Below are 26,325 nucleotides of genomic sequence, written 5' to 3'. Positions count from 1 at the left end.
GAGCCCAGTTGTAAGCCTCTGGCAGCCCCCAAGCCTGTTCAGGCCTCTGAATCTCCTGTCACGGCCACAGGTAGGCAGCCTGAGTAGTCTTTGGCAATGGGAACCCTGGGGTCAATATCTTCATACAATCTTCTTCCCTTTTCCTGATTTTTTTTCCTCCATCTCAAAAACCAGGAAATATTGTCTCTCTATATATTTTTCTTCTTGCTCCCTTTGATTAAATATCAGACATTTAAAGTACCTATTCTATGCAAGACACTGTTGTAGTCATTAGCCCCTGCCCTTAAAGGGTGCAGCCCACATTCTGCAACCTGAGATCCACTGGGCTATCTCCTCCAGGGAAACTGAGTTGGCAGAGGAACAAATAAACAAGAACGTTTGGACAATAAAGAGATTGAAAGCACACACTTGGAGCTGGAATCTACCACCATCTGGCTGCGTGTCCTTAGGCAAGTCACTTTGCTTCTCTGTACTTCACTTTTGGTACCTGTAAAATGAGTGTTGTAGAAACTAAATGACTTCCTGTATATAAGGTTCTTAAAGCAGTGCTTCCATGTGTAAGTGCTATTTAATTGCTACCCATTACATTACCATTTTTGAGAATATTCATGGGAAGGAGCTGTAATAAAGTGGGTATCTCTAGACCAGAAACAACCAGATGGGGCTTTCTCAGCTCAGCTGAGGAAGACAAGATTTGTTTTCAGCAAATCCCAGTTGAAGTACCTCTGGTGGATCTGATGGCTACCAAAGGTATGTTGAGACAGAGCAAAGGCAATTATTCACAAAAAGAATCTCAATAGGCTTATTTTAATCATTCATTTGCCTAGAATCTAGAATTTTAAATCTGGGAAGGGCAAGGTAATTCCTCTTAACAACCTGACATCACTAGCATAGAAATGAGGCAGATTGCTATGGGACAGTACTCCATGAACTCATGGCGGAGCTGAAACCAGAAATGTGTCCCCTGACTTTCAGCCCTGTGTTCAGTGAAATAGCCACAGCAAAACCCAGTTATGAGGTGCTCTGCTCACCATGGGAATCAGAAATGGTTGTGAGGGAATATGCCAGACTGGATTTAAGATCAGGGAGTGCCACAAGGCACAAAGGACCAGATGGGTAAGGAAAAAAACTATGTCAGTGAAGGAACATGGCGTCTCCAGCAGAGAAGATATTCAAGCAACTAGACAATTGCTTGGAGACTCTGAAACAGAGAATGACTAATCACTGGAGCAATGGGTGAATAAGATGACCTGGAGGTTCACATTTCACCCTCACATTTCTGTAGCACAGTTAATTTTGGAGATGTCTCATTTCTACTACCTTAAGGTATCAAAATAATTTCATCAACTGTAATAAATGTGCCAGTCTGGTGGGGGGTGTGGATAGTCATGGAGTTGTGTTTTGTTTTTTTCCTGCTAAACTAGGCAGGAAATTGGAAATTAAGCTGAGATACCACCTTCTATGGAGCCAACCTCATTGAAAAATCAATTTCCCAGATGTTTTTGCCTTCTTTGAAATGAATAAAACCAAGGCTCATAGATTAAGTAACTGTTTGAAAGTTGCTCAATAGCAAAGTCAGACCTAGAACACTGTTCTTCTGGCTCCCATTTCAGAGGTCGCACCACACCACCAGGCTGACCTTTAAAATGGACATTAGAGAGAGAAGAAGATATCCAGAATTTGGGGTAGCTTTAGGGTAACCTAAGACTATTTTATTCAAACCAAGTATTCCAAGGTTGCTGGAAAAGAGGAGATGGAAAACAATGCCTGCCTTCACAACGGTCAGTCTGTTTTGTAATCAGGAACTGGATGCTGCTTCTCTGCATCTCAGTTTTCTGTGTCCCACGGCTGACATTGTGGGCACCCCCTGGTCACTGGGCTCTTCAAAGATGTGATGAATCTTCCCATATATTGGAGATGAGGGTAAGAAAAATAGTAAGGAATGAGAGACCAGACAGCCTGTCCACACCATCTGAGGAGTATTTCATTAGGTGGTGTCCATAAGGAAGGGCAGGTTAGACTTATTGCATTATGTATTAACGGATGAGAATGGGACAATGAACCACAGTTATCACATAGCAAAAAATAGAAAGGCAAACTCGAGCCTTGATGAGGCTGGATGAGGAAAACATTTTCTATTAGGTTGGTGTAAAAGTAATTGCGGTTTTTGCCATTACTTTCAATGACAAAAACTGCAATAACTTTTGCACCAACCTAATAGATCTGTTCCATGAGGAACTAGGCCACTTCCGCATATTCTGAGCTCCCTATCTCTGGAATGCTGAAAAGGCAAAGGTGGAAGGCACAGGGATCTAAAGCCCTGTGACTCCAAAGCAAGCAAAGCTCCCTGAGAATCCATATTGCTAGACCCGTCCTTATGACCCAGGATACATAGCATGTCGTTTCTGTGTTTACAGCTGCACTGATGAATACTAACTAGTCACAGGTACGTGAGGCACCAGAAAACAAACCGACAACTTGAAATTTTAACTCATTAAATTATCGAGACAGACAGAGGCAGAGCCAGGCATCCCAGGAACTAGTGATTCCAAGAAGAAAGACAAAACCAACAATGGAGTGGAATCTAGCTGAGAACAGCCTGAGCCGGAGGAACTGGGTTCAATCCCGGATCTGAGGGACTTAAGGTGTCCAGAAGAGCTTTCAACCTAAACTGAGCAGGAAATGGGAAATTAGGCTGAGATACCACATTCTCTGGAGCCAAGAGACAGGAGGTAAAGCTCTAATCTAATAGAGGAGTAAAAACTAGGCAGAAAATAAAAGAGATTTCAGAGAACTGAAAAGAGAAAGACCTAGAATCCCTAAATGGGACATACCGCTGAAAGGGGCCTATGCACTCAACACTGCCAATCTGGGTGTCTTACAGATACCTTAAGGTATCAAGGTGTTCTCAGACTCCCAGTGAGGAGAGAGTAGAAAGGGAGAAGCTGGGTTTTCAAAAACATGGGCCCAGCTGGTCGTGGTGGCTCATGCCTGTAATCCCAGCACTTTGGGAGGCAGAGGCAGGCAGATCACCTGAGGTTGGGAGTTTGATCCCAGCCTGACCAACATGGAGAAACCCCTTCTCTACTAAAAATACAAAATTAGCCAGGCATGGTGGCACATGCCTGTAATCACAGCGACTTGGGAGGCTGAGGCAGAAGAATTGCTTGAACCCAGGAGATGGAGGTTGTGGTGAGCTGAAATTGTGCCATTGCACTCCAGCCTGGGCAGCAAGAGAAAAACTCCATCTCAAAAATAAAATAAAAGTAAAAACATGGGCCCAGGAGAGATCCTAAGGTCAGGTACTGGTGCTGCAAAATCAGAGAACTGTTGTTGATTCAAGATCTGACAGAGCTGGCCGGGCGCGGTGGCTCATGCTTGTAATCCCAGCACTTTGGGAGGCCGAGGCGGGTGGATCACGAGGTCAGGAGATCAAGACCACGGTGAAACCCCGTCTCTACTGAAAATACAAAAAAAAAGTTAGCCGGGCGTGGTGGCGGGCGCCTGTAGTCCCAGCTACTCGGAGAGGCTGAGGCAGGAGAATGGCGTGAACCTGGGAGGCGGAGCTTGCAGTGAGCCGAGATTGCGCCACTGCACTCCAGCCTGGGTGACAGAGCGAGACTCCGTCTCAAAAAAAAAAAAAAGATCTGACAGAGCTGAGGTCCAAAGTCCCCTATAGCCTGTCCTCTCTGAAGTCTAGGAGGAGAGGAGAGGATATGGCTTTGTGGAATGGGAGGCAGAAATGGGAGTAGGAAGGAAGGAAATCGAAAGGATTCCAATATGTAGGAGCGAAGGATAGAGTGGAAGGAGTGGGTCAGCAAGGAGGCTGAAGGCACTTGGCAATAAGACGACCTCTGTTGGCAGAGGACACACCAGCTTAGTTCCCTATTACACATGTACAGTTTGGGGAAGAGGTGTGATAGAGCAGTTTAAAACCTAATTTGCAGTCAGTGTGCCTGGGTTCGAATCCTAGAAACACCACTCACCAGCTCTGTGACTCTCTGAATTTCAGCCTCCTTTGTTATAAAGGGGGAAATAGTGGTACCTAAAACATAGTGTTATTGTGAGTATTAAATGAGACAAATGTTAAATACAGGCTCTGTCTAATAAATGTTAGCTGCATTTTTCCAGTTTAGTCACTTTCCAACTGTCTTTGCTCATTCAGAGAAGCAGAAGCATGGATAATGGGTAGCTTTCCACCAGCACACTGCCCGCCCAGCATTGTTATCCAATTTGGGAAGTGCATTCTTGCTGCCAGTGTGTATTCCCTGGTTTCATGTGGACCAGTGGCTAAGAGAAGGACACTACACAAATGATGAGGGAGCAAGGAAAGGAGAAATAACCTGACATGACAAATGTCCACAACGTGAAAATTCCAATAGAGAAAGATGAGAAGTATAGAAATAGTCCACATTTCCTGTCTATCAAGGAAAAGAGTAAATACGTTTTCGGGTGAGAAGATGTGATTTAAAAGGCTTAGAAAGACTCCCAGTCCCTTCTGGTTCTTCCCACCACTAACAAGACTCATCATTAAAATGTCATTTCTCTAGTTTATTGTGTGAGCAATAATACTAACCACGTGTATTAGGGTTTGACAAACTGTCACTCAACTGTCACTTGAGTCTCCAAATGACAGTGGCAGGCAGGGAAGAACAGCACACACACAAAAACCAGCCTCTACCCCACACACACATCCCAACTTACTAATAGATATACAGAACTGTAATGACTTGCCCAAGGCATGAGAAAATATACAATGTTGTCAGATTCAGTTAAACGGAAAGGGACTAAGCTACTACCTCTGAGGCAAACATCGCACTGATTTTAGAAACTCCAAGTTCAAGTCCAAAGGAAATCATAGCCCTTCACCCCCAGCAAACACAATGTCCCAGGAGTGAGGCTGAAAGACACAGAGAAGAAACTGGGGAAAGAGTCCAGAGAGTCAAATAGATACATTCCCCAGGAGTAGGATGAAGGATAGTTGTCTCAGGTTGTAAGTATCGATTAAGATTTTCAATGTTCATAAATTCCCACTTTGCATTTTGTATCTCAGAATCTATTCCATGCCTTAGAAATTCTCTCATGAGTGCAATACACACAAAAACATCCATTGTAACAGTCTGTGAGGGATAGTATGGCCCCAGTACAATATATGGTGTGTATATAGATCTATGGAGAGAAAAAAGTTGGCTGGGGGATGAAATTGTTCAGAACTTTCACCCTTTTAATTATAAAATTCATGTAAAAAAATCATATGTTCATTATTTTTAAATACGAGCAATATAATCTCACCACACCAAAAAAAGATAACTATATGAAAGAGAGAGAGCACACATGTTAAATAGCTCAACTTAGCCATTCCACAATGTATACATATTTCAGAACATGTTGTGCACTATAGATATATACAATTTTTGCCCATTAAATAAATATATATGTAATATAAAGTTAAATATGGAAGCTACTTCTCGCTCCAACCCACTTCAAGAGGCAGCCACATATGCATAAACACACACACCAAAATAAACACAACATATAAGAGTTATTTTTTGTGACAAAAATAGGATTATTCTATATACATTGTTCTACAACTTACTTTTGTCACTTAGTAAAACATCATAAACAGTGGTATAATAGCGATGGCATCACTCCGCAATAAATGGCTCCAGCTCTGCCATCAGACTGCCTGAATTCAAATTTCAGCTCTACCACTTACTCATGGCGGGATCTGGTAAGTCACTTAACTTGGCTAAACTCTAATTTTTAATCTATAAAATTGGAATAATTATAGTGCCTATCACTTAGGATTTGGGGAGAATACAATGATTTTTAAAAACAGGCAAAGCACCTAGCTGAGTATGTGGCATGTACTGAGTGCTAATAATTGTTGGCTAACATTAGCCATCTTATTTCTTTAGAGAGTGCATGCTATTGAGTAACAGAAACTGCACCATAAATTGTTTAGTCTTTCACCTACATGCGTGTATTGAGATTGTTCCCTCTATGGGTTGCTTTGTTTGGTTGGTTGGTTTGGTTGGTATTACAAGCAACACATACTGTGTACTACACAAATATGACTACTTCTGAAGGATAGAGTGGTATAAATAGAATCATTGGATAAAGAGATGCAGATTTCCAACTCTGATAGAGATGGTCAAAGGGCCTACACTGATTCACACTTTCAGTATATGTGAAGGTCTATTTTCCTTTGGATATGATCCCCAAAAATGTAGTGCCAATCTCATAACTTATTTTTTATTTATGGGTTACAAAGAAGTTTAGGCTTATTTTTTCCCAAATGTTCCAATTGTCATAAATAGCATAGATAGCTCTTATTATTTTGAGATACGTCCCATTAATACCTAATTTATTGAGAGTTTTTAGCATGAAGCCTTGTTGAATTTTGTCAAGGGCCTTTTCTGCATCTATTGAGATAATCATGTGGTTTTTGTCTTTGGTTCTGTTTATATGCTGGATTACATTTATTGATTTGCGTATGTTGAACCAGCCTTGCATCCCAGGGATGAAGCCCACTTGATCATGCTGGATAAGCTTTTTGATGTGCTGCTGGATTCGGTTTGCCAGTATTTTATTGAGGATTTTTGCATCAATGTTCATCAAGGATATTGGTCTGAAATTCTCTTTTTTGGTTGTGTCTCTGCCAGGCTTTGGTATCAAAATGATGCTGGCCTCATAAAACGTGTTAGGGAGGATTCCCTCTTTTTCTATCGATTGGAATAGTTTCAGAAGGAATGGTACCAGTTCCTCCTTGTACCTCTGGTAGAATTCGGCTGTGAATCCATCAGGTCCTGGACTCTTTTTGGTTGGTAAGCTATTGATTATTGCCACAATTTCAGAGCCTGTTATTGGTCTATTCAGAGATTCAACTTCTTCCTGGTTTAGTCTTGGGAGGGTGTATTTGTCGAGGAACTTATCCATTTCTTCTAGATTTTCTAGTTTATTTGCATAGAGGTGTTTGTAGTATTCTCTGATGGTAGTTTGTATTTCTGTGGGATCAGTGGTGATATCCCCTTTATCATTTATTGCGTCTATTTGATTCTTCTCTCTTTTCTTCTTTATTAGTATTGCTAGTGGTCTATCAATTTTGTTGGTCTTTTTAAAATACCAGCTCCTGGATTCATTAATTGTTTGAAGGGTGTTTTGTGTCTCTATTTCCTTCAGTTCTGCTCTGATTTTAGTTATCTCTTGCCTTCTGCTAGCTTTTGAATGTGTTTGCTCTTGCTTGTCTAGTTCTTTTAATTGTGATGTTAGGGTGTCAATTTTGGATCTTTCCTGCTTTCTCTTGTGGGCATTTAGTGCTATAAATTTCCCTCTACACACTGCTTTGAATGTGTCCCAGAGATTCTGGTATGTTGTGTCTTTGTTCTCATTGGTTTCAAAGAACATCTTTATTTCTGCCTTCATTTCGTTATGTACCCAGTAGTCATTCAGGAGCAAGTTGTTCAGTTTCCATGTAGTTGAGTGGTTTTGAGTGACTTTCTTAATCCTGAGTTCTAGTTTGATTGCACTGTGGTCTGAGAGACAGTTTGTTATAATTTCTGTTCTTTTACATTTGCTGAGGAGAGCTTTACTTCCAACTATGTGGTCAATTTTGGAATAGGTGTGGTGTGGTGCTGAAAAAAACGTATATTCTGTTGATTTGGGGTGGAGAGTTCTGTAGATGTCTATTAGGTCCACTTTGTGCAGAGCTGAGTTCAATTCCTGGGTATCCTTGTCAACTTTCTGTCTCGTTGATCTGTCTAATGCTGACAGTGGGGTGTTAAAATCTCCCATTATTATTGTGTGGGAGTTTAAGTCTCTTTGTAGGTCACTCAGGACTCGCTTTATGAATCTGGGTGCTCCTGTGTTGGGTGCATATATATTTAAGATAGTTAGCTTTTCTTGTTGAATTGATCCCTTTACCATTATGTAATGGCCTTCTTTGTCTCTTTTGATCTTTGTTGGTTTAAAAGTCTATTTTATCAGAGATTAGGATTGCAACCCCTGCCTTTTTTTGTTTTCCATTTGCTTGGTAGATCTTCCTCCATCCCTTTATTTTGAGTCTATGTGTGTCTCTGCACGTGAGATGGGTTTCCTGAATACAGCACACTGATGGGTCTTGACTCTTTATCCAATTTGCCAGTCTGTGTCTTTTAATTGGAGCATTTAGCCCATTTACATTTAAGGTTAATATTGTTATGTGTGAATTTGATCCTGTCATTGTGATGTTAGTTGGTTATTTTGCTCGTTAGTTGATGCAGTTTCTTCCTAGCCTTGATGGTCTTTACAGTTTGGCATGTTTTTGCAGTGGCTGGTCCCAGTTGTTCCTTTCCATGTTTAGTGCTTCCTTCAGGAGCTCTTTTAGGGCAGGCCTGGTCGTGACAAAATCACTCAGCATTTGTTTGTCTGTAAAGTATTTTATTTCTCCTTCACTTATGAAGCTTAGTTTGGCTAGATATGAAATTCTGGGTTGAAAATTCTTTTCTTTAAGAATGTTGAATATCAGCCCCCACTCACTTCTGGCTTGTAGAGTTTCTGCTGAGAGATCAGCTGTTAGTCTGATGGGCTTCCCTTTGTGAGTAACCCAACCTTTCTCTCTGGCTGCCCTTAACATTTTTTCCTTCATTTCAACTTTGCTGAATCTGACAATTATGTGTCTTGGAGTTGCTCTTCTCGAGGAGTATCTTTGTGGCATTCTCTGTATTTCCTGAATTTGAATGTTGGCCTGCCTTGCTAGAGTGGGGAAGTCCTCCTGGATAATATCTTGCAGTGTGTTTTCCAACTTGGTTGCATTCTCCCCGTCACTTTCAGGTACACCAGTCAGACGTAGGTTTGGGTCTTTTCACATAGTCCCATATTTCTTGGAGGCTTTGTTCATTTCTTTTTATTCTTTTTTCTCTAAACTTCCCTTCTCTCTTCATTTCATTCATTTCATCTTCCATCGCTGATACCCTTTCTTCCAGTTGATCGCATTGGCTACCGAGGCTTCTGCAATCTTCATGTAGTTCTCGAAACTTGGCTTTCATCTCCATCAGCTCCTTTAAGCACTTCTCTGCATTGGTTATCTTAGTTATACATTCATCTATTTTTTTTTCAAAGTTTTTAACTTCTTTGCCATTGGTTTGAATTTCCTCCCGTAGCTCAGAGTAGTTTGATCGTCTGAAGCCTTCTTCTCTCAACTCGTCAAAGTCATTCTCCATCCAGCTTTGTTCCATTGCTGGTGAGGAACTGTGTTCCTTTGGAGGAGGAGAGGTGCTCTGCTTTTTAGAGTTTCCAGTTTTTCTGCTCTGTTTTCTCCCCATCTTTGTAGGTTTTTCTACTTTTGGTCTTTGATGATGGTGATGTACAGATGGGTTTTTGGTGTGGGTGTCCTTTCTGTTTGTTAGTTTTCCTTCTAACAGAAAGGACCCTCAGCTGCAGGTCTGTTGGAGTTTGCTAGAGGTCCACTCCAGACCCTGTTTTGCTGGGTGTCAGCAGCGGTGGCTGCAGAACAGCGGATTTTCATGAGACCGCAAATTCAGCTGTCTGATCATTCCTCTAGAAGTTTTGTCTCAGAGGAGTACCTGGCTGAGTGAGGTGTCAGTCTGTCCTTACTGGGGGTTGCCTCCCAGTTAGGCTGCTCGGGGGTCAGACACCCACTTTAGGAGGCAGTCTGCCCATTCTCAGATCTCCAGCTGCATGCTGGGAGAACCACTACTCTCTTCAAAGCTGTCCAACAGGGACGTTTAAGTCTGCAGAGGTTCCTGCTGTCTTTTTGTTTGTCTGTGCCCTTCCCCCAGAGGTGGAGCCTACAGAGGCAGGCAGGCCTCCTTGAGCTGTGGTGGGCTCCACCCAGTTCGAGCTTCCTGGCTGCTTTGTTTACCTAAGCAAGCCTGGGCAATGGTGGGTGCCCCTCCCCCAGCCTCGCTGCCACTTTGCAGTTTGATCTCAGACTGCTGTGCTAGCAATCAGCGAGACTCCGTGGGTGTAGGACCCTCCAAGCCAGGTGCAGGACACAATCTCCTGGTGTGCCGTTTTCCAAGTCCGTTGGAAAAGCGCAGTATTAGGGTGGGAGTGACCCAATTTTCCAGGTGCCGTCTGTTACCCCTTTCTTTGACTAGGAAAGGGAACTCCCTGACCCCTTGTGCTTCCCAAGTGAAGCAATGCCTCACCCTGCTTCAAGGATTCATATTTTAAAATATGGTCTTCCTTTTCAGGAGTATAGTTCTCCACATATTCAGATATTCATTTTGTGTTCTATTATAGTTTCTTCTGATAGGTCTTACTCATTCTTTTATTTTGCCCCTCAGGTTAATTTCCAAGTATCACTTAAACTTTCTTGCCACTATCAGTTGAAACCTTTTCTTCATTACATTTGTCTAATACAGAAAGATAATTAATACTTTTAGTTTTATAATGCATCTGGCCACTGGTGAAATTGCCATAGGTTTTAAAAGATTTTCAAATTATCTTGAATTTTCTGGTACACAATCATGCCACCAAAAAAATGACATTTTCTTTTTTAATGCTTATGCCTCCTGATGCTTTAATTATGCTTTGTTACCCACTCAGTCAACCATCTCAGCAATGTAGCTTAATAGTGGTCATAGGGCTATCTTTGCCTTCTCTTTCCATGATATTTGTGGAAATAGTATGCTTACAGTCTATGTTTTATAGTCCTGCAATGTTTGAATGTTGAGAATGAGGACTTCATAGTGTTTTAATCAGAAAAATTAATATATTCAAAGAACTAATCTTGCTTACATAGGCTATTTCTGGGAGTACTCTAATTTTAACTGGTATCCTTGGACCAAAAGATGATAAAGTATCAGATCATATTAGCCAAAGAGAAACGCTTAAATAAACATTAGAAATGTTTGTTTCTGAAGATGAAAGGAAGTATTATCTGAATTCTCAAGTACCAAGGAGCCTTGAATAATTTTGTTGCTTAGTTTTGTTCTATCCCAACTACTACTACCGTCTGTGGACCTATGAGCAAGAGAGAAAGCTGAAAGAGATAACTTCATTCATAGGATTACTTGTATGACAGCATTCTGATTCTAAGTAGAACCTAGCAACCTCTTACCCTGGGACAAAAAAAAACAATAATAAGAATAAGGAGATGGTCAAGAAACAACCTCAGAATAATCTTTACAAAAGGAAAGGAGAAGAACTCAAAGTTCCTATGTGCACATGGAAAACATTTAGTTTCTAATTTAGAAGACAGCTTGGCATCCTTTAACTTTTCCCTTGTTGAATTTTACTATCTGTTTCCATGTAGTTTCAGAATTAAATGTTCTTTCAAAGTATAATAGCTGTAAGATTTTTTTAAATAGATTTGAGGTTGGGGAAGAAGCTGTCTTGGTCAAACTGCCCTTTACATCTCTCCCAATGCTTCTCTAAACCCTATCCAGGAAGTCCAGAGACATGGAGACAAAGAATTACAGCAGCAGCACCTCAGGCTTCATCCTCCTGGGCCTCTCTTCCAACCCGCAGCTGCAGAAACCTCTCTTTGCCATCTTCCTCATCATGTACCTGCTCACTGCGGTGGGGAATGTGCTCATCATCCTGGCCATCTACTCTGACCCCAGGCTCCACACCCCTATGTACTTTTTTCTCAGCAACTTGTCTTTCATGGATATCTGCTTCACAACAGTCATAGTGCCTAAGATGCTGGTGAATTTTCTATCAGAGACAAAGGTTATCTCTTATGTGGGCTGCCTGGTCCAGATGTACTTCTTTATGGCATTTGCGAACACTGACAGCTACCTGCTGGCCTCTATGGCCATAGACCGGCTGGTGGCCATCTGCAACCCCTTACACTATGATGTGGTTATGAAACCACGGCATTGCCTACTCATGCTATTGGGTTCTTGCAGCATCTCCCACCTACATTCCCTGTTCCGTGTGCTACTTATGTCTTGCTTGTCTTTCTGTGCCTCTCACATCATTAAGCACTTTTTCTGTGACACCCAGCCTGTGCTAAAGCTCTCCTGCTCTGACATATCCTCCAGCCAGATGGTGGTCATGACTGAGACCTTAGCTGTCATCGTGACCCCCTTCCTGTGTATCATCTTCTCCTACCTGCGAATCATCATCACTGTGCTCAGAATCCCCTCTGCAGGTGGGAAGTGGAAGGCCTTCTCTACCTGTGGCTCCCACCTCACTGTCGTGGTCCTGTTCTATGGCAGTGTCATCTATGTCTATTTTAGGCCTCTGTCCATGTACTCAGTCATGAAGGACCGGGTAGCCACAGTTATGTACACAGTAGTGACACCCATGCTGAACCCTTTCATCTACAGCCTGAGGAACAAAGATATGAAAAGGGGTTTGAAGAAATTAAGAGATAGAATTTACTCATAGAAAGAACAAAATGTTGGCATGTCAAAATCAGGACATGACCTAAAAGATTATTATCAGTTTATCCTCCTTCTTAACCCTTTTCCACATGGCACTCAAAGAGGTCATGAAAAGTGGTGTTGGATATCAGTAAAAGAATTAACCTGGGAGCAAAACACTCAGTTTCTTTATATGTATATATATATATATATATACACAGACACACACATATACACACACATATATATGTATATATATGTATGTATATATATATATATATATACACACACACACAAATATATACACACATAAAGTTCTGGGGTACATGTGCAGAATGTGCAGGTTCATTACGTAGGTATACAAGTGCCATGGTGGTTTGCTGCACCCATCAACCTGTCATCTACATTAGGTATTTCTCCTAATGCTATCCTTCTACTAGCTCCCCACCCCCTGGCAGGCCCCATTGTGTGATGTTCCCCTCCCTTTGTCCATGTGTTCTCATTGTTCAACTCCCACTTATGAATGAGAACATGCAGTGTTTGGTTTTCTGTTCTTGAGTTAGTTTGCTGAGAATGATGGCTTCCAGCATCATCCATGTCCCTGCAAAGGACATGAACTCATCCTTTTTTTAATGGCTGGATAGTATTCCATGGTGTATATGTGCCACATTTTCTTTATCCAGTCTATCATTGATGGACATTTGGGTTGGTTCCACGTCTTTGCTATTGTGAATAGTGCCACAATAAACATACGTGTGCATGTGTCTTTATAGTAGAATGATTTATAATCCTTTGGGTATATACCCAGTAATGGGATTGCTGGGTGAAATGGTATTTCTGGTTCTAGATCCCTGAGGAATCGCCACACTGTCTTCCACAATGGTTGAACTAATTTACACCCCCATCAACAGTGTAAAAGCATTCCTATTTCCCCACATCCTCTCCAGCATCTGTTGTTTCCTGACTTTTTAATGATCGCCATTCTAACTGGCATGAGATGGTATCTCAATGTGGTTTTGATTTGCATTTCTCTAATGACCAGTGATTATGAGCTTTTCTTTATATGTTGTTGGCCACATAAATGTCTTCTTTTGAGAAGTGTCCATTCCTATCTTTCACCCACTTTTTGATGGGGTTGTTTTTTTCTCTTAAATTTGTTTAAGATCCTTATAGATTCTGGATATTAGCCCTTTGTCAGATGGATAGATTGCAAAAATTTTTTCCCATTGTGGGCCAGGCACAGTGGCTCACACCTGTAATCCCAGCACTTTGGGAGGCTGAGGCGGGCAGATCATGAGGTCAGGAGATCAAGACCATCCTGGCTAACACGGTGAAACCCCGTCTCTACTAAAAATACAAAAAAAAAAAAATTAGCCAGGCATGGTGGCATGTGCCTGTAGTCCCAGCTACTCGGGAGGCTGAGGCAGGAGAACTGCTTGAACCCAGGAGGCCGAGGTTGCAGTGAGATGAGTTTGCACCACTGCACTCCAGCCTGGGCAACAGAGCGAGACACTGTCTCAAAAAAAAAAAAAATTCTCCCATTCTGTAGGTTGCCTGTTCACTCTGATGATGGTTTCTTTTGCTGTGCAAGAGCTCTTTAGTTTAATTAGATCCCGTTTGTCAATTTTGGCTTTTGTTGCCACCGGTTTTGAAAAACACTCAGTTTCTGTCCATGACTTTGACCAAATACATATTTAATCTCAGGCTAGGTACTGATAGGAATCCATATTTTAGGAAAACCACTTCAGCTATCCTCAATAGACTGGCTTCCATATGGTAGAACAAAGCTTTTCTACAAATACATCTTCTATATGCCTGACAATGGGTCCCAGTCAAGGAGTTATAAATCCTGTTAGTCTTCAGAAGTGGAAATCACATGGGTTTGGTAGGAAATTGGAAAGAACTTTTGGAAAGGTGACATAAGTTTATCCTTAAAATAGACTGAATTTTGACAAAGGAAGTTCCAAAGGATGAGGAAATGGGCAACACATTTCACATAGTAAAAACCAGCCAAGCACACAGAGGCAATACATTTTGGAATATTTTTTAGAAACAGTGAAAAACCCTGTGAGTCTTATTCAGTTTGAGGGTAAGGACAATCCAATCGAAAAGATAGAATGATCCAAAAAGAGTATTTACTCCACCCCCTAACACCAAAGTGTCATGACAGTATGAATTCTCGGTAGCCTACTCTTTTCCCCTTTTTTTTTTTTTTTGAGATGGAGTCTTGCTCTATCACCCAGTCTACAGTGCAGTGATGAGATCGCAGCTCACTGCAAACTCTGCCCACTGGGTTCAAACAATTCTCCTGCCTCAGCCTCCCTAGTAGCTGGAATTACAGGCATGCACTACCATGCCCAGCTAATTTTTGTACTTTCAGTAGAGATGGGGTTTTGCCATGTTGGCCAGGCTGGTTCCCTTCTGCTTTTTTAAGAGACAGGGTCTCACTATGTCACCCAAGCTGGAGTACAGTGACACAATCATAGCTCACTGTAGCCTCAAACTCCTGGACTGAGTGATCCCTCTTCCTTTTTAATTCCTCTGTTCTCCTTATGTCCAGCATCCTCACTAGGCTACCCTTTCTATCTTGGAAAAAGCCATGTTTGTCAGTCAGGATAAGCTAGGATATACTGTGGAAATAAACAATCTCCAGTTGGATCTTAAAACTAAAGATTTATTTATAATTTGCCCTAAATATCCACCATGGAAAAATATAAGGATGCTGCTCATTTTAACCAATCAGGGATCCAAAATGGTAGATCAGGCACCATTGTGAACATTGATCGTCATTCTGTCAGAAGCTGAGAAAGACACTGGAAGATTTTACATTGCCAACTAAATATTCTAGTACAGAAGTGACCCACGCCACTTCTGACCATAACTTATCATCCAAAACACATCCCATGACCCCACTCAAACACAAGGGAGCCAGAAGCACAATCCAACCAGGTGCCTCTAAGATGGAGAGGCAGAAGTATTTGATGAATAGCATTAATGACTACTACACAGCTATATTAACACACAAACACATCAATGTGCATCAGGTGCTTTTTTAATCCTCCCTAATGATGTCATTGTCAATAACAATAGTAATGTAGGACTTCTACACTCTCTGGGAAATTTCTGCCTCAATTATTTCAGCAAGTTTTCACAACCACCAGCTTTTCTGGGTCGCAGGCTTGTTAATGGCAGGACTTAAAGTTGAATACAAGTCTTTTGGCCTTAAAGATACAGCAAGAGGTGTGTAATGGTCTAATGGAACACAGGGACACCTAGGCTCCAACATCAGCATTCCATTCTCGTCACTGTTTTCACTAAATCCTCCTAATTATAAGGAAGTAACAAGCAAGCCAGAAAAGTAATCTAATTTGCAGTAGCCTCTGTATTCATTTAAGCACACCTGACTTTTACCACTATCTCCCACCAATCACTTGATTTTGAGATGCTGACCTAGAAGACATATTTACTTTCTATTTCCTTTATTTATATGTCATAGTTTTCTCATACTCAACTAAGTGCCATAGCTACTTTAGAATGTGAGAATTCCTGGCATATATTAATAAATAAATTCATTAATTACAGCCTACAGTAATTTTTAAAGCTAATTAAGCTCTTTGACCCCAAGAATCATAACTTATATTTTTCAGTCCTGAGATCAGCCTGACTTTTTTTCCTCAATAAACACATGGCCACTAAAAAAAATCACGATTTTTTTTTTTAATGAAAAACTTTAAGATTTTCCCAGAAATTCAAACTAAAAGAAATTATAAATAACAAGTGACCATGAGATAGCACTTTGGGATAAAAAAAAGTTTCTAGTCTACCCCTTTGGTAAATCCTAAACTTCTTAGTTGGAACTGGAGTGTTGTCTCTGTCAGGATATGACGCCAGTTTCCCCAAGTCACAATAAGGGACTGTCAGTGGGTAAGAAGCATCTGAAGACTTTAATAAGATTTTTTCTTTTCAAACATGGGAGCCCAGATGTTAACTCAGAAATGTGCTAACAAGCATCAGTAAGCGGAAAAAAAAATCTTTCTTGAAGGTAGATATAATCAGAAGAACGGTCTACGCAGACCTCTGTGCATCCTGCCACATCAGGTGGAATGCTGGAATAATAATACTATAAAGCCTGTCCTTTGTTAAAAGAATTATAAAGGTAAATGTATCAAGTCCTTTTAGTGCAAGTTCATTTCGAAAACATAAATATTAGAGATTTTGATCAATACTGAACTAAAAAAAATCCAACTCATTAAACACATGTTGCCTGTCTATTAGAGCAAGTGATATCAACTAGGAACACAGTGCAGCATGAGTTCTGAGGAGAATGTGAGGGAAGAATACAAAGTATTTCTGGCATTGAAAAGTTTGATAGAGAATATGTTATTGAGGGGGACTTAATAGGGGTAGTCATAGAATCCAAGAAAAGAGGAAGCTTCAAGAGGCAGGGGCTATTAATAAGCAACAAAATATGATGAGAGTTTAATAAGCAAAGTAAACCTTAAGATTGTCCATTGGCTTTAATGATATGGTGGTCATTGATGCCCTTGGTGAATTGGCAATGGAGAAATGGAAAAGGAGCCAGATTGGAGCGTGTTAAGGAATAAATGGAGGTGAGAATCTGGAGACAGTGATTATAATTTGTGTCAATGTTGTTCTATTGTTTTATGGCTTGCATTGCTTCTAAAGAGAAATCAGCTATCATTTTTATCTTTGTTTCCCCCATAGGTAAATTGTTTTTTTTGTCATGGCTGATTTTATTTTTGGTTTTTAACAATTTCAATATAGCTCAGCTGTATATGGAATTATTTATGTTTATCTGGCTGGGGTTTATTGAGCTTCTTGGATCTTGGAAAGATATTTTTCTTCACATTTGGAAAAATTTAGTACAATGTTTATTCAAATATCATTTTGCCCCAAACTCTCTCCTCTCTTTGTGGAGCTCTAATTATATGATTCTTAGACCTTAGAGGGCAGCTTAGATTTTTTAATCCCTCTAAGTAGCCGATGAAAATGGGACAACTGTAATACTGAAACAAGAACAACTTGAAGACACAAAGAATTCCCATAAATCCCCAAATACAGGAAGCTAGAGACAAATAACCAACAGTTACATGATCCATATGTTTTTAGAATCTGAACAGGAGAAAACATAGGAAACCAATAGTATCTACCTGAGCTGAGAATAGGAAAAACCCAGATATTAATTAGCAAGTACTCACCAAAATTCCTGGTGGGCCAATTTAGGAACAGAAGTTAAGGCTTAGAAGGGTTTTGCCCATTCAACAATAGTGAATGTCTGATGATGTCAGAGCAATCTAGGCCTTATGGAGGCCAGCATCCCAGAACCAGCAAGTACTCTGCCACAGCCAATGATCATGCACCCCGCCACATGCCACTGCTGCTGCTGCTGGCACATGCAGACAAGGATGGATCCCACTGCCACCACCCATGAAATGCTTTGGCTGGCACTATCCATAGAGATGTAGTGACCAGTGGTGCAGGAGCATCTCAGCCCTCAGTGCACTGGGTTCCTAACCTCAAGGAACTAAGAACAAAGTCAGGGTCCAATACCAGTCTCCCAGATTTAGAGCATGCAGTCCAGGAGTGGGGAGTTGAGCCTTGGTCCCCTAATATCTTCTAGAAACAAAGCCAGTCACAACTGAACCCACGTTATACCACTATCAAACCCTCAAGGTCATTAAATAAGGTAAAAGAAAAAAAAACCCATCCAAAGGAAAGCAGCTTCAAAGATTGAAGGAACATCAGCCTACAAAGATGAGAAAGAACCAGCAGAAGAATTCTGTCAATTTGAAAAGCCAGGGTGCCTTCTTCCCTCCAAACAACTACACTAGCTCTCCATCAAGGGTTCTGAACCAGACTAAGATGGCTGAAATGACACAAATAGAATTCAGAATATGGGTAGAAACGAAGATCACTGAGATGCAGGAGTGTACTGAAACTCAATCCAGGTAAACTAAGAATCGCAATAAAATGATACAGGAGCTGACAGACAAAATAGTCAGTATAGAAAAGAATATAACCAACCTGACAGAGCTGAAAAACACACTAAAAGAATTTTATAATGCAATCACAAGTATTAATAGCAGAATAGACCAAGCAGAGGAAAGAATGTCAGAACTTGAAGTCTAGCTTTCTGAAATAAGACAGGCAAGAATAGAGAAAAGAGAATGAAAATAAATGAACAAAACCTCTGAGAAATGTGGGACTATGTAAAGAGACCAAATCGACTACTCATCGGTTTCCCTGAAAGAGATGAGGAGAATGGAAGTAACTCAGAAAACATTTTTCAGGATACAATCCATGAGAACTTCTCAAACATAGCTAGAGAGGCCAACATTCAAATTCAGGAAATGCAGACAACCTCAGGAAGATACTTTACAAGAAGATCATCCCCAAGACACCTAATCATCAGATTCTCCAAGGTTGAAATGAAAGAAAAAATGTTAAAGGCAGCAAGAGAAAAAGGTCAGGTGACCAACAAAGGGAAGCCCATCAGACTAACAGAAGAATGCTCAGCAGAAATCCTATAAACCAGAAGAGATTGGGGGCAGTATTCGAAATTCTTAAAGAAAAGAAATTCCAACCAAGAATTTAATATCCAGCCAAATTAAGCTTCATAAGCAAAAGAGAAATAAGATCCTTTTCAGAAAAGCAAATGCTGAGGGAATTTATTATTACCCGACCTTCCTTCAAGCGTTTCTGAAGGAAGCACTAAATATGGAAAGACTGTTACCAGCCACACTACAAAAACACACTAATGTACACAGACCAGTGACACTATAAATCAAACACACAAACAAATCAGCATAACAACCAACTAACATCATGATGACAGGATCAAATCCACAAATATCAATACTAACCTTGAATGTCAATGGGCTAAATGCCCCAATTAAAAGGTGCAGAATGGCAAATTCAATAGAGTGAAGACCCTATGGTATGCTGTCTTCAAGAGACCCAGCTCACACACAATCACACTCATAGGCTCAAAATAAAGCGATGGAGAAAAATATACCAAGCAAATGGAAAACAGAAAAAAGCAGAGGCTACCATCCAAATTATGGATGAATCAGACTTAACCAACAAAGATTTTAAAAAGACAGAAAAGGCATTATATAATGGTAAAGGGTTCAATTGAACAGGAAGACCTAACTGTCCTAAATACATATGCACCCAACACAGGATCACCCAGATTCATTAAGTAAGTTCTTAGAGACCTTCCAAGAGACTTTGACTCCCACACAATAATAGCAGGAGATTTCAACAACCAACTGACAGTACTAGATAGATCATCAAAGCAGAAAATTAACAAAGATATTCAGGACCTGAACTCAGCACTGGATCAAATGGACCTAATAGACATCTACAGAACTCTCCACCCCAAAATAACAGAATACACATTCTTCTCATCACCACATGGCATATACTCTAAAATTGACCACAAAATTGGACATAAAACAATCCTCAGAAAATGCAAAAGAACTGAAATTATAACAACCACTCTTTCAGGCCACAGCACATTCAAATTAGAAATTGAGACTAAGAAAATTGCTCAAAACCATACAATTATATGGAAATTACATAACCTGTTCCTGAATGATTTTCAGGTAAATAGTGAAACTAAGGCAGAAATAAAGAGGTTCTTTGAAACTAATGAGAACAAATACACAATGTATCAGAATCTCTGGGAAGCAGCTAAAGCAGTGTTAAGAGGGAAGTTTATAGCACTAAATGCCCACATCAAAAAGCTGGAAAGGTCTCAAGTTAACAACCTAACATCACAACTAAAAGAGCTAGAGAACCAAGAATAAACCAACCCCAAAATTAGTAGAGGACAAGAAATAACCAAAATCAGAGCTGAACAAAAGGAGATTAAGACACGAAAAACCATTCAGAAGATCAACAAGTCCAAGAGTTGAGTTTTTGAAAAAAAAATTAAGAAAATAGATAAAGCACTAGCTGGGTTAATGAAGAAAAGAGAGAAGATTCAAATAAACATAATTAGGAAAGACAAATAGGATATTACCACTGATCCCACAGAAATACAAACAACCATCAGCAAATAGTGTAAACTGGTCTATACACATAAACTAGAAGAAATAAATTCCTGAACACATACACTGTCCCAAGACTGAACCAGGAAGAAATTGAATCTTTGAATAGACAAGTAATAAGCTCCAAAATTGAATCAGTAATAAATAGCCTACCAACTAAAAAAAAACTGAGGACCAGATGGATTCACAGCTGAATTCTACCAGATGTACAAAGAGTTTGTACATCTCAATAAACTAAGTATTAAAGGAACATGCCTCAAAATAATAAGATCCATCTATGATAAACCTATAGCAAACATCATACTGAATGGGCAAAAGCTGAAAGCATTCTCCTTGAAAACCAACACAAGACAAGGATGCCATCTCTCACCACTCCTATTCAACATAGTATTGCAAGTCCTAGCCAGAGCAATCAGGCAAGAGAAAGAAATAAAGGGCATCCAAGAAGGAACAGAAGAAGACTATTCCTGTTTGCAGACAATATGATTATGTATCTAGAAAACCCCACAGTCTTGGCCCAAAAGCTCCTTAAGCTGATAAACAACTTTGGTGAAGTCTCAGTATACAAAATCAACATACAAAAAATAATTTGTATTCCTATACACCAACAACAGTCAAGCTGAGAGCCAAATCAGGAATGCAGTCCCATTCACAATCACCCTAGAAAGAATAAGATACCTAGGAATACAGCTAACCAGGGAGGTGAAAGATCTCTATGATGAGAACTACAAAACACTACTCAAATCAGAGATGACACAAAAAATGCAACAACATTCCATGTTCATGGATGGAAAGAATCACCATTGTTTAAATGGCCACACTGTCCAAATCAATGTACAGATCCAAGGCTATTCCTATCAAACTACTGATGGCCTTCTTCACAGAACTAGGAAAAACTATTTTAAATCTCATATGGAACCAAAAAAGAGCCTAAATAGCCAAGGCTATCCTAAAACAAAAAGAACAAAGCTGGAGGCATTATGCTACTTGACTTCAAACTATACTACAGGACCACAGTAACCAAAAAAAACATGGTACAGGTACAAAAACAGACACACAGACCAATGGAATAGAATAGAGAGCCCAAAAATAAGATGGCATGCCTACAACCATCTGATCTTCAACAAAGCTGGCAAAAATAAGCAATGGGGAAAGCATGCCCTGTTCAATAAATAGTGCTGGGATAACTGGCTAGCCATATGCAGAAGGTTGAAACTGGACCCCTTCCTTACACTATATATAAAAATCAAGTCGAGATGAATGAAAGACTTAAATGTAAAACACAAAACTATAAAAGCCCTGGAAGACGACCTAGGTAATACCATTCTGGATATAGGAATGGGCAAAGAATTCATGATGAAGATGCCAAAAGCAATTGCAACAAAAGCAAAAACTGACAAATGGGATCTAATTTAACTAAGTCTCTTTTTCTGTGCAGAAGCTCTTATCAACAGAGTAAACAGACAACCTACAGAATGGCAGAAAATTTTTGCAAACTAGTCACTTGACAAAGTTCTAATATCCAGCATCTATAAGGAACTTAAACAAATTTACAAGGAAAAAAAACAGCCCCGTTAATAAGTGGGTAAAGAGCTAGCAGTTTACAGGGACTGCTGCTCTGGACAGCTACTGTTGCTGTACACTTCTGCTGCTGCTGCTACACTGGGCCACCCCACCTGTGGGATAGCCCTGATCTGTCTGTGGAACACCCATTCTGCCGTGCACTGCTACTCCAATAAACTTGCTTTATTTCAAAAAATAGAAGTGGGCAAAGAGCATGAAAAGACATTTTTAAAAGAAGACATACATGCAGCCAATAAACATATGGAAAAAGCTCAACATCACTGATCATTAGAGAAATGCAAATGAAAACCACAATGAGATACCATCTCACACAAGTCAGAATGGCTATTATTTAAAAGTCAAAAAATAACATGCTGGTGAGGTTGCAGAGAAAAAGGATGCTTATACACCATGGGTAGGAGTATAAATTGGTTCAACCATTGTGGAAAGAAGTGTGGTGATTCCTCAAAGACCTAAAAACAGAACTACCACTCAACCTAGCAATCCCGTTACTGAGTACACACCCAAAGGAATATAAATTGTTCTATTACAAAGACACATGCATGTGTATGTTCATTGCAGCACTATTCACAATAGCCAAGACATAGACTCAATCTAAATGCCCATGAATGACAGACTGGATAAAGAAAATGTGCACTTTGGGAGGCCGAGGCGGGCGGATCACGAGGTCAGGAGATCGAGACCACGGTGAAACCCCGTCTCTACTAAAAATATAAAAAAAATTAGCCGGGCGTGGTGGCGGGTGCCTGTAGTCACAGCTACTCGGAGAGGCTGAGGCAGGAGAATGGCGAGAACCCAGGAAGCGGAGCTTGCAGTGAGCCGAGATCGTGCCACTGCACTCCAGCCTGGGTGACAGAGCGAGACTCCGTCTCAAAAAAAAAAAAAAAAAAAAAGAAAATGTGGTACATATACACCATGGAATACTATGCAGTCATAAAAAAGAATGAGATCATGTCCTTTACAGGAACACAGGTAGAACTGGAGGTCATTATCCTTAGCAAACTAACACAGGAACAGAAAACCAATACTACATGTTCTCTTATAAGTGGGAGCTGAACTATGAGAACATATAGACACAAAAAGCGGGACAACAGACACTGTGGCCTACCTGAGGGTGGAGCCCAGGAGAAGAGAAAGGAGCAGAAAAAATAACTATTGGATATTAGGCTCAGTACTTGGGTCATGAAATAATCTGCACAAAAAACTCTCATGACTTGAGTTTACCTGTATAACAAACTTGCACATGTACCCCTGAACCTAAAATAAAAGTTTAAAAAAATTTTTTTTTTTGAGATGGAGTCTTTCTCTGTCACCCAGGCTGGAGTACAGTGGCAAGATCTTGGCTCACTGCAAGCTCCGCCTCAACAAACACTTCTCAAAAGAAGACATACAAGTGGCCAAAAAACATATAAAAAAATGCTCAATATCACCAATCATCAGAGAAATGCACATTAAAATCACAATGAGATATCATCTGACACCAGTTCAGAATGGCGATTATTAGAAAGTCAAAAAATAACAGATGCTGGCAAGGCTTCAGAGAAAAGGGAACGCTCATACATGGTTGGTGGAAATGTAAATTAATTCAGCCAATGTGGAAAACAGTCTGGGGATTTTTCAAAGAACTTGAAACAGAACTACCATTTAACTCAGCAAACCCGCTACTGGTTATATATCCACAGGAAAATAATTCATCCTGTTAGAAAGACACAGGTGCTCCTACGTTCATCATAACACTATTCACAATAGCAAAGACATGGAATCAACCTAGGGGCCCATCTTTCCCCTCATCCCATACCTCTACTTCCACTGCCTCATTTGTCCCCCATTGAACTATTCATATTCTTCAAGTACACTCCTTCAAACATTTGGTTTTAGTCTTCCTCTCCCCTCTTCCTTCAGAGTAATCCTGTCCTGTGATCTTCATTTTGATTCATTTTTTCATTGACTAAAATACTGACTGAGGTAGGCAGAATGATAACCATCCAAAGATGTCCACATCAGAATCCCTGGAACCTGGGAAGAGTGACCAGTGCCACTGCTGAGCAGCCATGTAGATAAGCCAGATTGTCTCACCCAGCCTCAGTTTTTCTCATCTGTACAATTGGGGAAGTAAAATCTACATCTCAGAGAGATTGTGAGGCTCAGAAAAGCTAATGGATTCAAAAGAATTTTGTGAGCTGTAAAGAGCTATACAGACACAGAAGACATGCATTGTGTATTTGATGTCCTTCAAGATGAAATCAAGTAATAAATTCTTTCTGTGATTTAGTTCCGGGAAAAAACTATCTCTGACAAAAAAAATTTTTTTAAGTGTCCATGTGGTCCCTACTCTCAGAAATGGAAGATGATAACTTTAATAGGCAGGGTTCTTTTACAGCAAATGATGAAGCCCTATGTTCAAATAATTTAAGACAAAAGGAGGATATATTGTCTCATGTGACTGGAATAGGTCTGGAGTGAGGCAGAACTTAAGAATGACTGGTACTGGGGGCCACCTCAGCCATTCTCTTCCCCCTAGTTGCTCCCCTTTGGGTCTCTTTGCATATTGGCTTGTTCTCTTCACCTGCACCTGCTTTCCCCACATGCAGAGGAACATGACTTTTACACTCTTCAAATTCTCTTCAGCTCAGTAGCCCCAGGAAAAAAGGAGTCTTCCCCTCCACTTTCACACTAAAACATCTTGGGGCATCTTTGAACTAAAACATCCTTTAGGCATAAGGATAGTCATAACATGGATCATATGTTAGGTCAGAAAGCAAGTCTCAATAAATTTCTAAAAATTTAAATCACACATATCTTCTCTGACTACAGCGGAATGAAGCTAGAAATCAACAACAGAATGAAAACTAGAAAATTCACAAATATATGGAAATCAAACAACACTCTTTTTTAGGGTTTGAATTTTTTATTATTATAAGTTCTAGGGTGCAGGTTTGTTACATAGGTATACATGTGCCATGTTGGTTTGCTGCATGCACCAACTCATCATTTACATTAGGTATTTCTCCTAATGCTATCCCTCCCCCAGCCCTCCACCCTCCAACAGGCCCCAGTGTGGTGTTTCCCTCCCTGTGTCCATGTTCAGCTCCCACTTATGAGTGAGAACATGCAGTGTTTGGTTCTCTGTCCTTGTAATATTTTGCTGAGAATGATGGTTTCCAGCTTCATCCATGTCCCTGCAAAGGACATGAACTCATCCTTTTTCATGGCTGCATAGTATTCCATGGTGTATATGTGCCACGTTTTCTTTATCCAGTCTATTACTGATGGACATTTGGGTTGGTTCCAAGTCTTTACTATTGTGAATACTATTGCAATAAAGGTACGCAAAAAACACACTCTTAACCAATAGGTCAAAGAAGGAATCACAAGAAAAATCAGAAAATGCTAAGAAATGAATAAAAACAAAAACACAACATACCAAAAGCAAACCATACCATATGGGATGTACTGAAAGCAGTGCTGAGAGTGAAATGTGTAGCAATAAACCCCTGCATTAAAAAAAGATGTCAAATTAATAACTGTACACCTTAAGAAACTAGAAAAAGAATAGCAAAATAGATCCAAAGCTCACAGAAAGAGATAATAAAGATAAGGCAGAAATAAATTAGATGGAGAACAGCAAAATGAATTTTTTAGCCAAGGAAATAATATTTGATGTGTGGTAGCATGCTAACTTTTTCCAATATCCATTTTCCCCTTCTTGCTGAAACCTCCATCTTTGAGCTGGGTATATTGCTGCCTAGCTAACAGCATTTCCCAGCCTCCTCTGCAACTAAATGTGGCCATGTGTCGTCCAAGTTCTGATCCATGAGATGTAAGCATAAGAGTTCTGAAGTGTTTCTGGAAACTATTAAAAGGGAGAGGCTGCTCTTTTCTCCTGGCCTTCCTCCTTTTTACTGCTTGGAATGTGGATGCAATGGCAAGAACTCCAGCAGTGATCTGTACTATGAAGCAGCTTTTGGGAATGGGAGCTACATATGGTAGAGGAACAAGACAGAGAGAGCCTGAGTCCCTGACACCATGTCTCTTCCTTACCAGCCTTGAACTTCCTCCTCCAGCCAGAGACAGACAGAGAGCAAAAGAGGGAATAAGAGAGCACCACAATGATGGAGAAGATTGAGAAGACAATCTGGGAGGAATTGGTTTTCAAATCTGTCCTGAACCTCTGAACTTTATTCATAGAAGTCAGAGCCAGACTTGATTATAAAAGTAGCAGTTAATGTAACTGTAGCCTCTGTCAGAGATTTCTTCAAACCCCTCAGCAGAGGAGCAGCTTATAGTGAAGATCAAGCCTGCCTTTATGTGGAATTGCTTTCTCTCCCTTTCTTGGTAGTTTTCAGGAC

General features: G+C 40.3%; 1 protein-coding gene across 1 annotated transcript; it reads left to right on the top strand.

Moving 5' to 3' along the window:
* Positions 1–11,325: 11,325 nt before the first annotated feature.
* On the top strand, positions 11,326–12,342 carry OR1L4 (olfactory receptor family 1 subfamily L member 4). The gene has a single exon (XM_055271204.1). The coding sequence runs from the start codon at positions 11,407–11,409 to the stop codon at positions 12,340–12,342; it is 936 nt and encodes a 311-aa protein (XP_055127179.1). The 5' UTR covers positions 11,326–11,406.
* The last annotated feature ends 13,983 nt before the right edge of the window (positions 12,343–26,325 follow it).

This window comes from Symphalangus syndactylus, chromosome 3 (assembly GCF_028878055.3).
Source record: "Symphalangus syndactylus isolate Jambi chromosome 3, NHGRI_mSymSyn1-v2.1_pri, whole genome shotgun sequence".
Classification (NCBI taxonomy): Eukaryota; Metazoa; Chordata; class Mammalia; order Primates; family Hylobatidae; genus Symphalangus; species Symphalangus syndactylus.
Note: the sequence above shows the minus strand (reverse complement) of the source record. Positions and strands in the feature narration are given on the sequence as shown.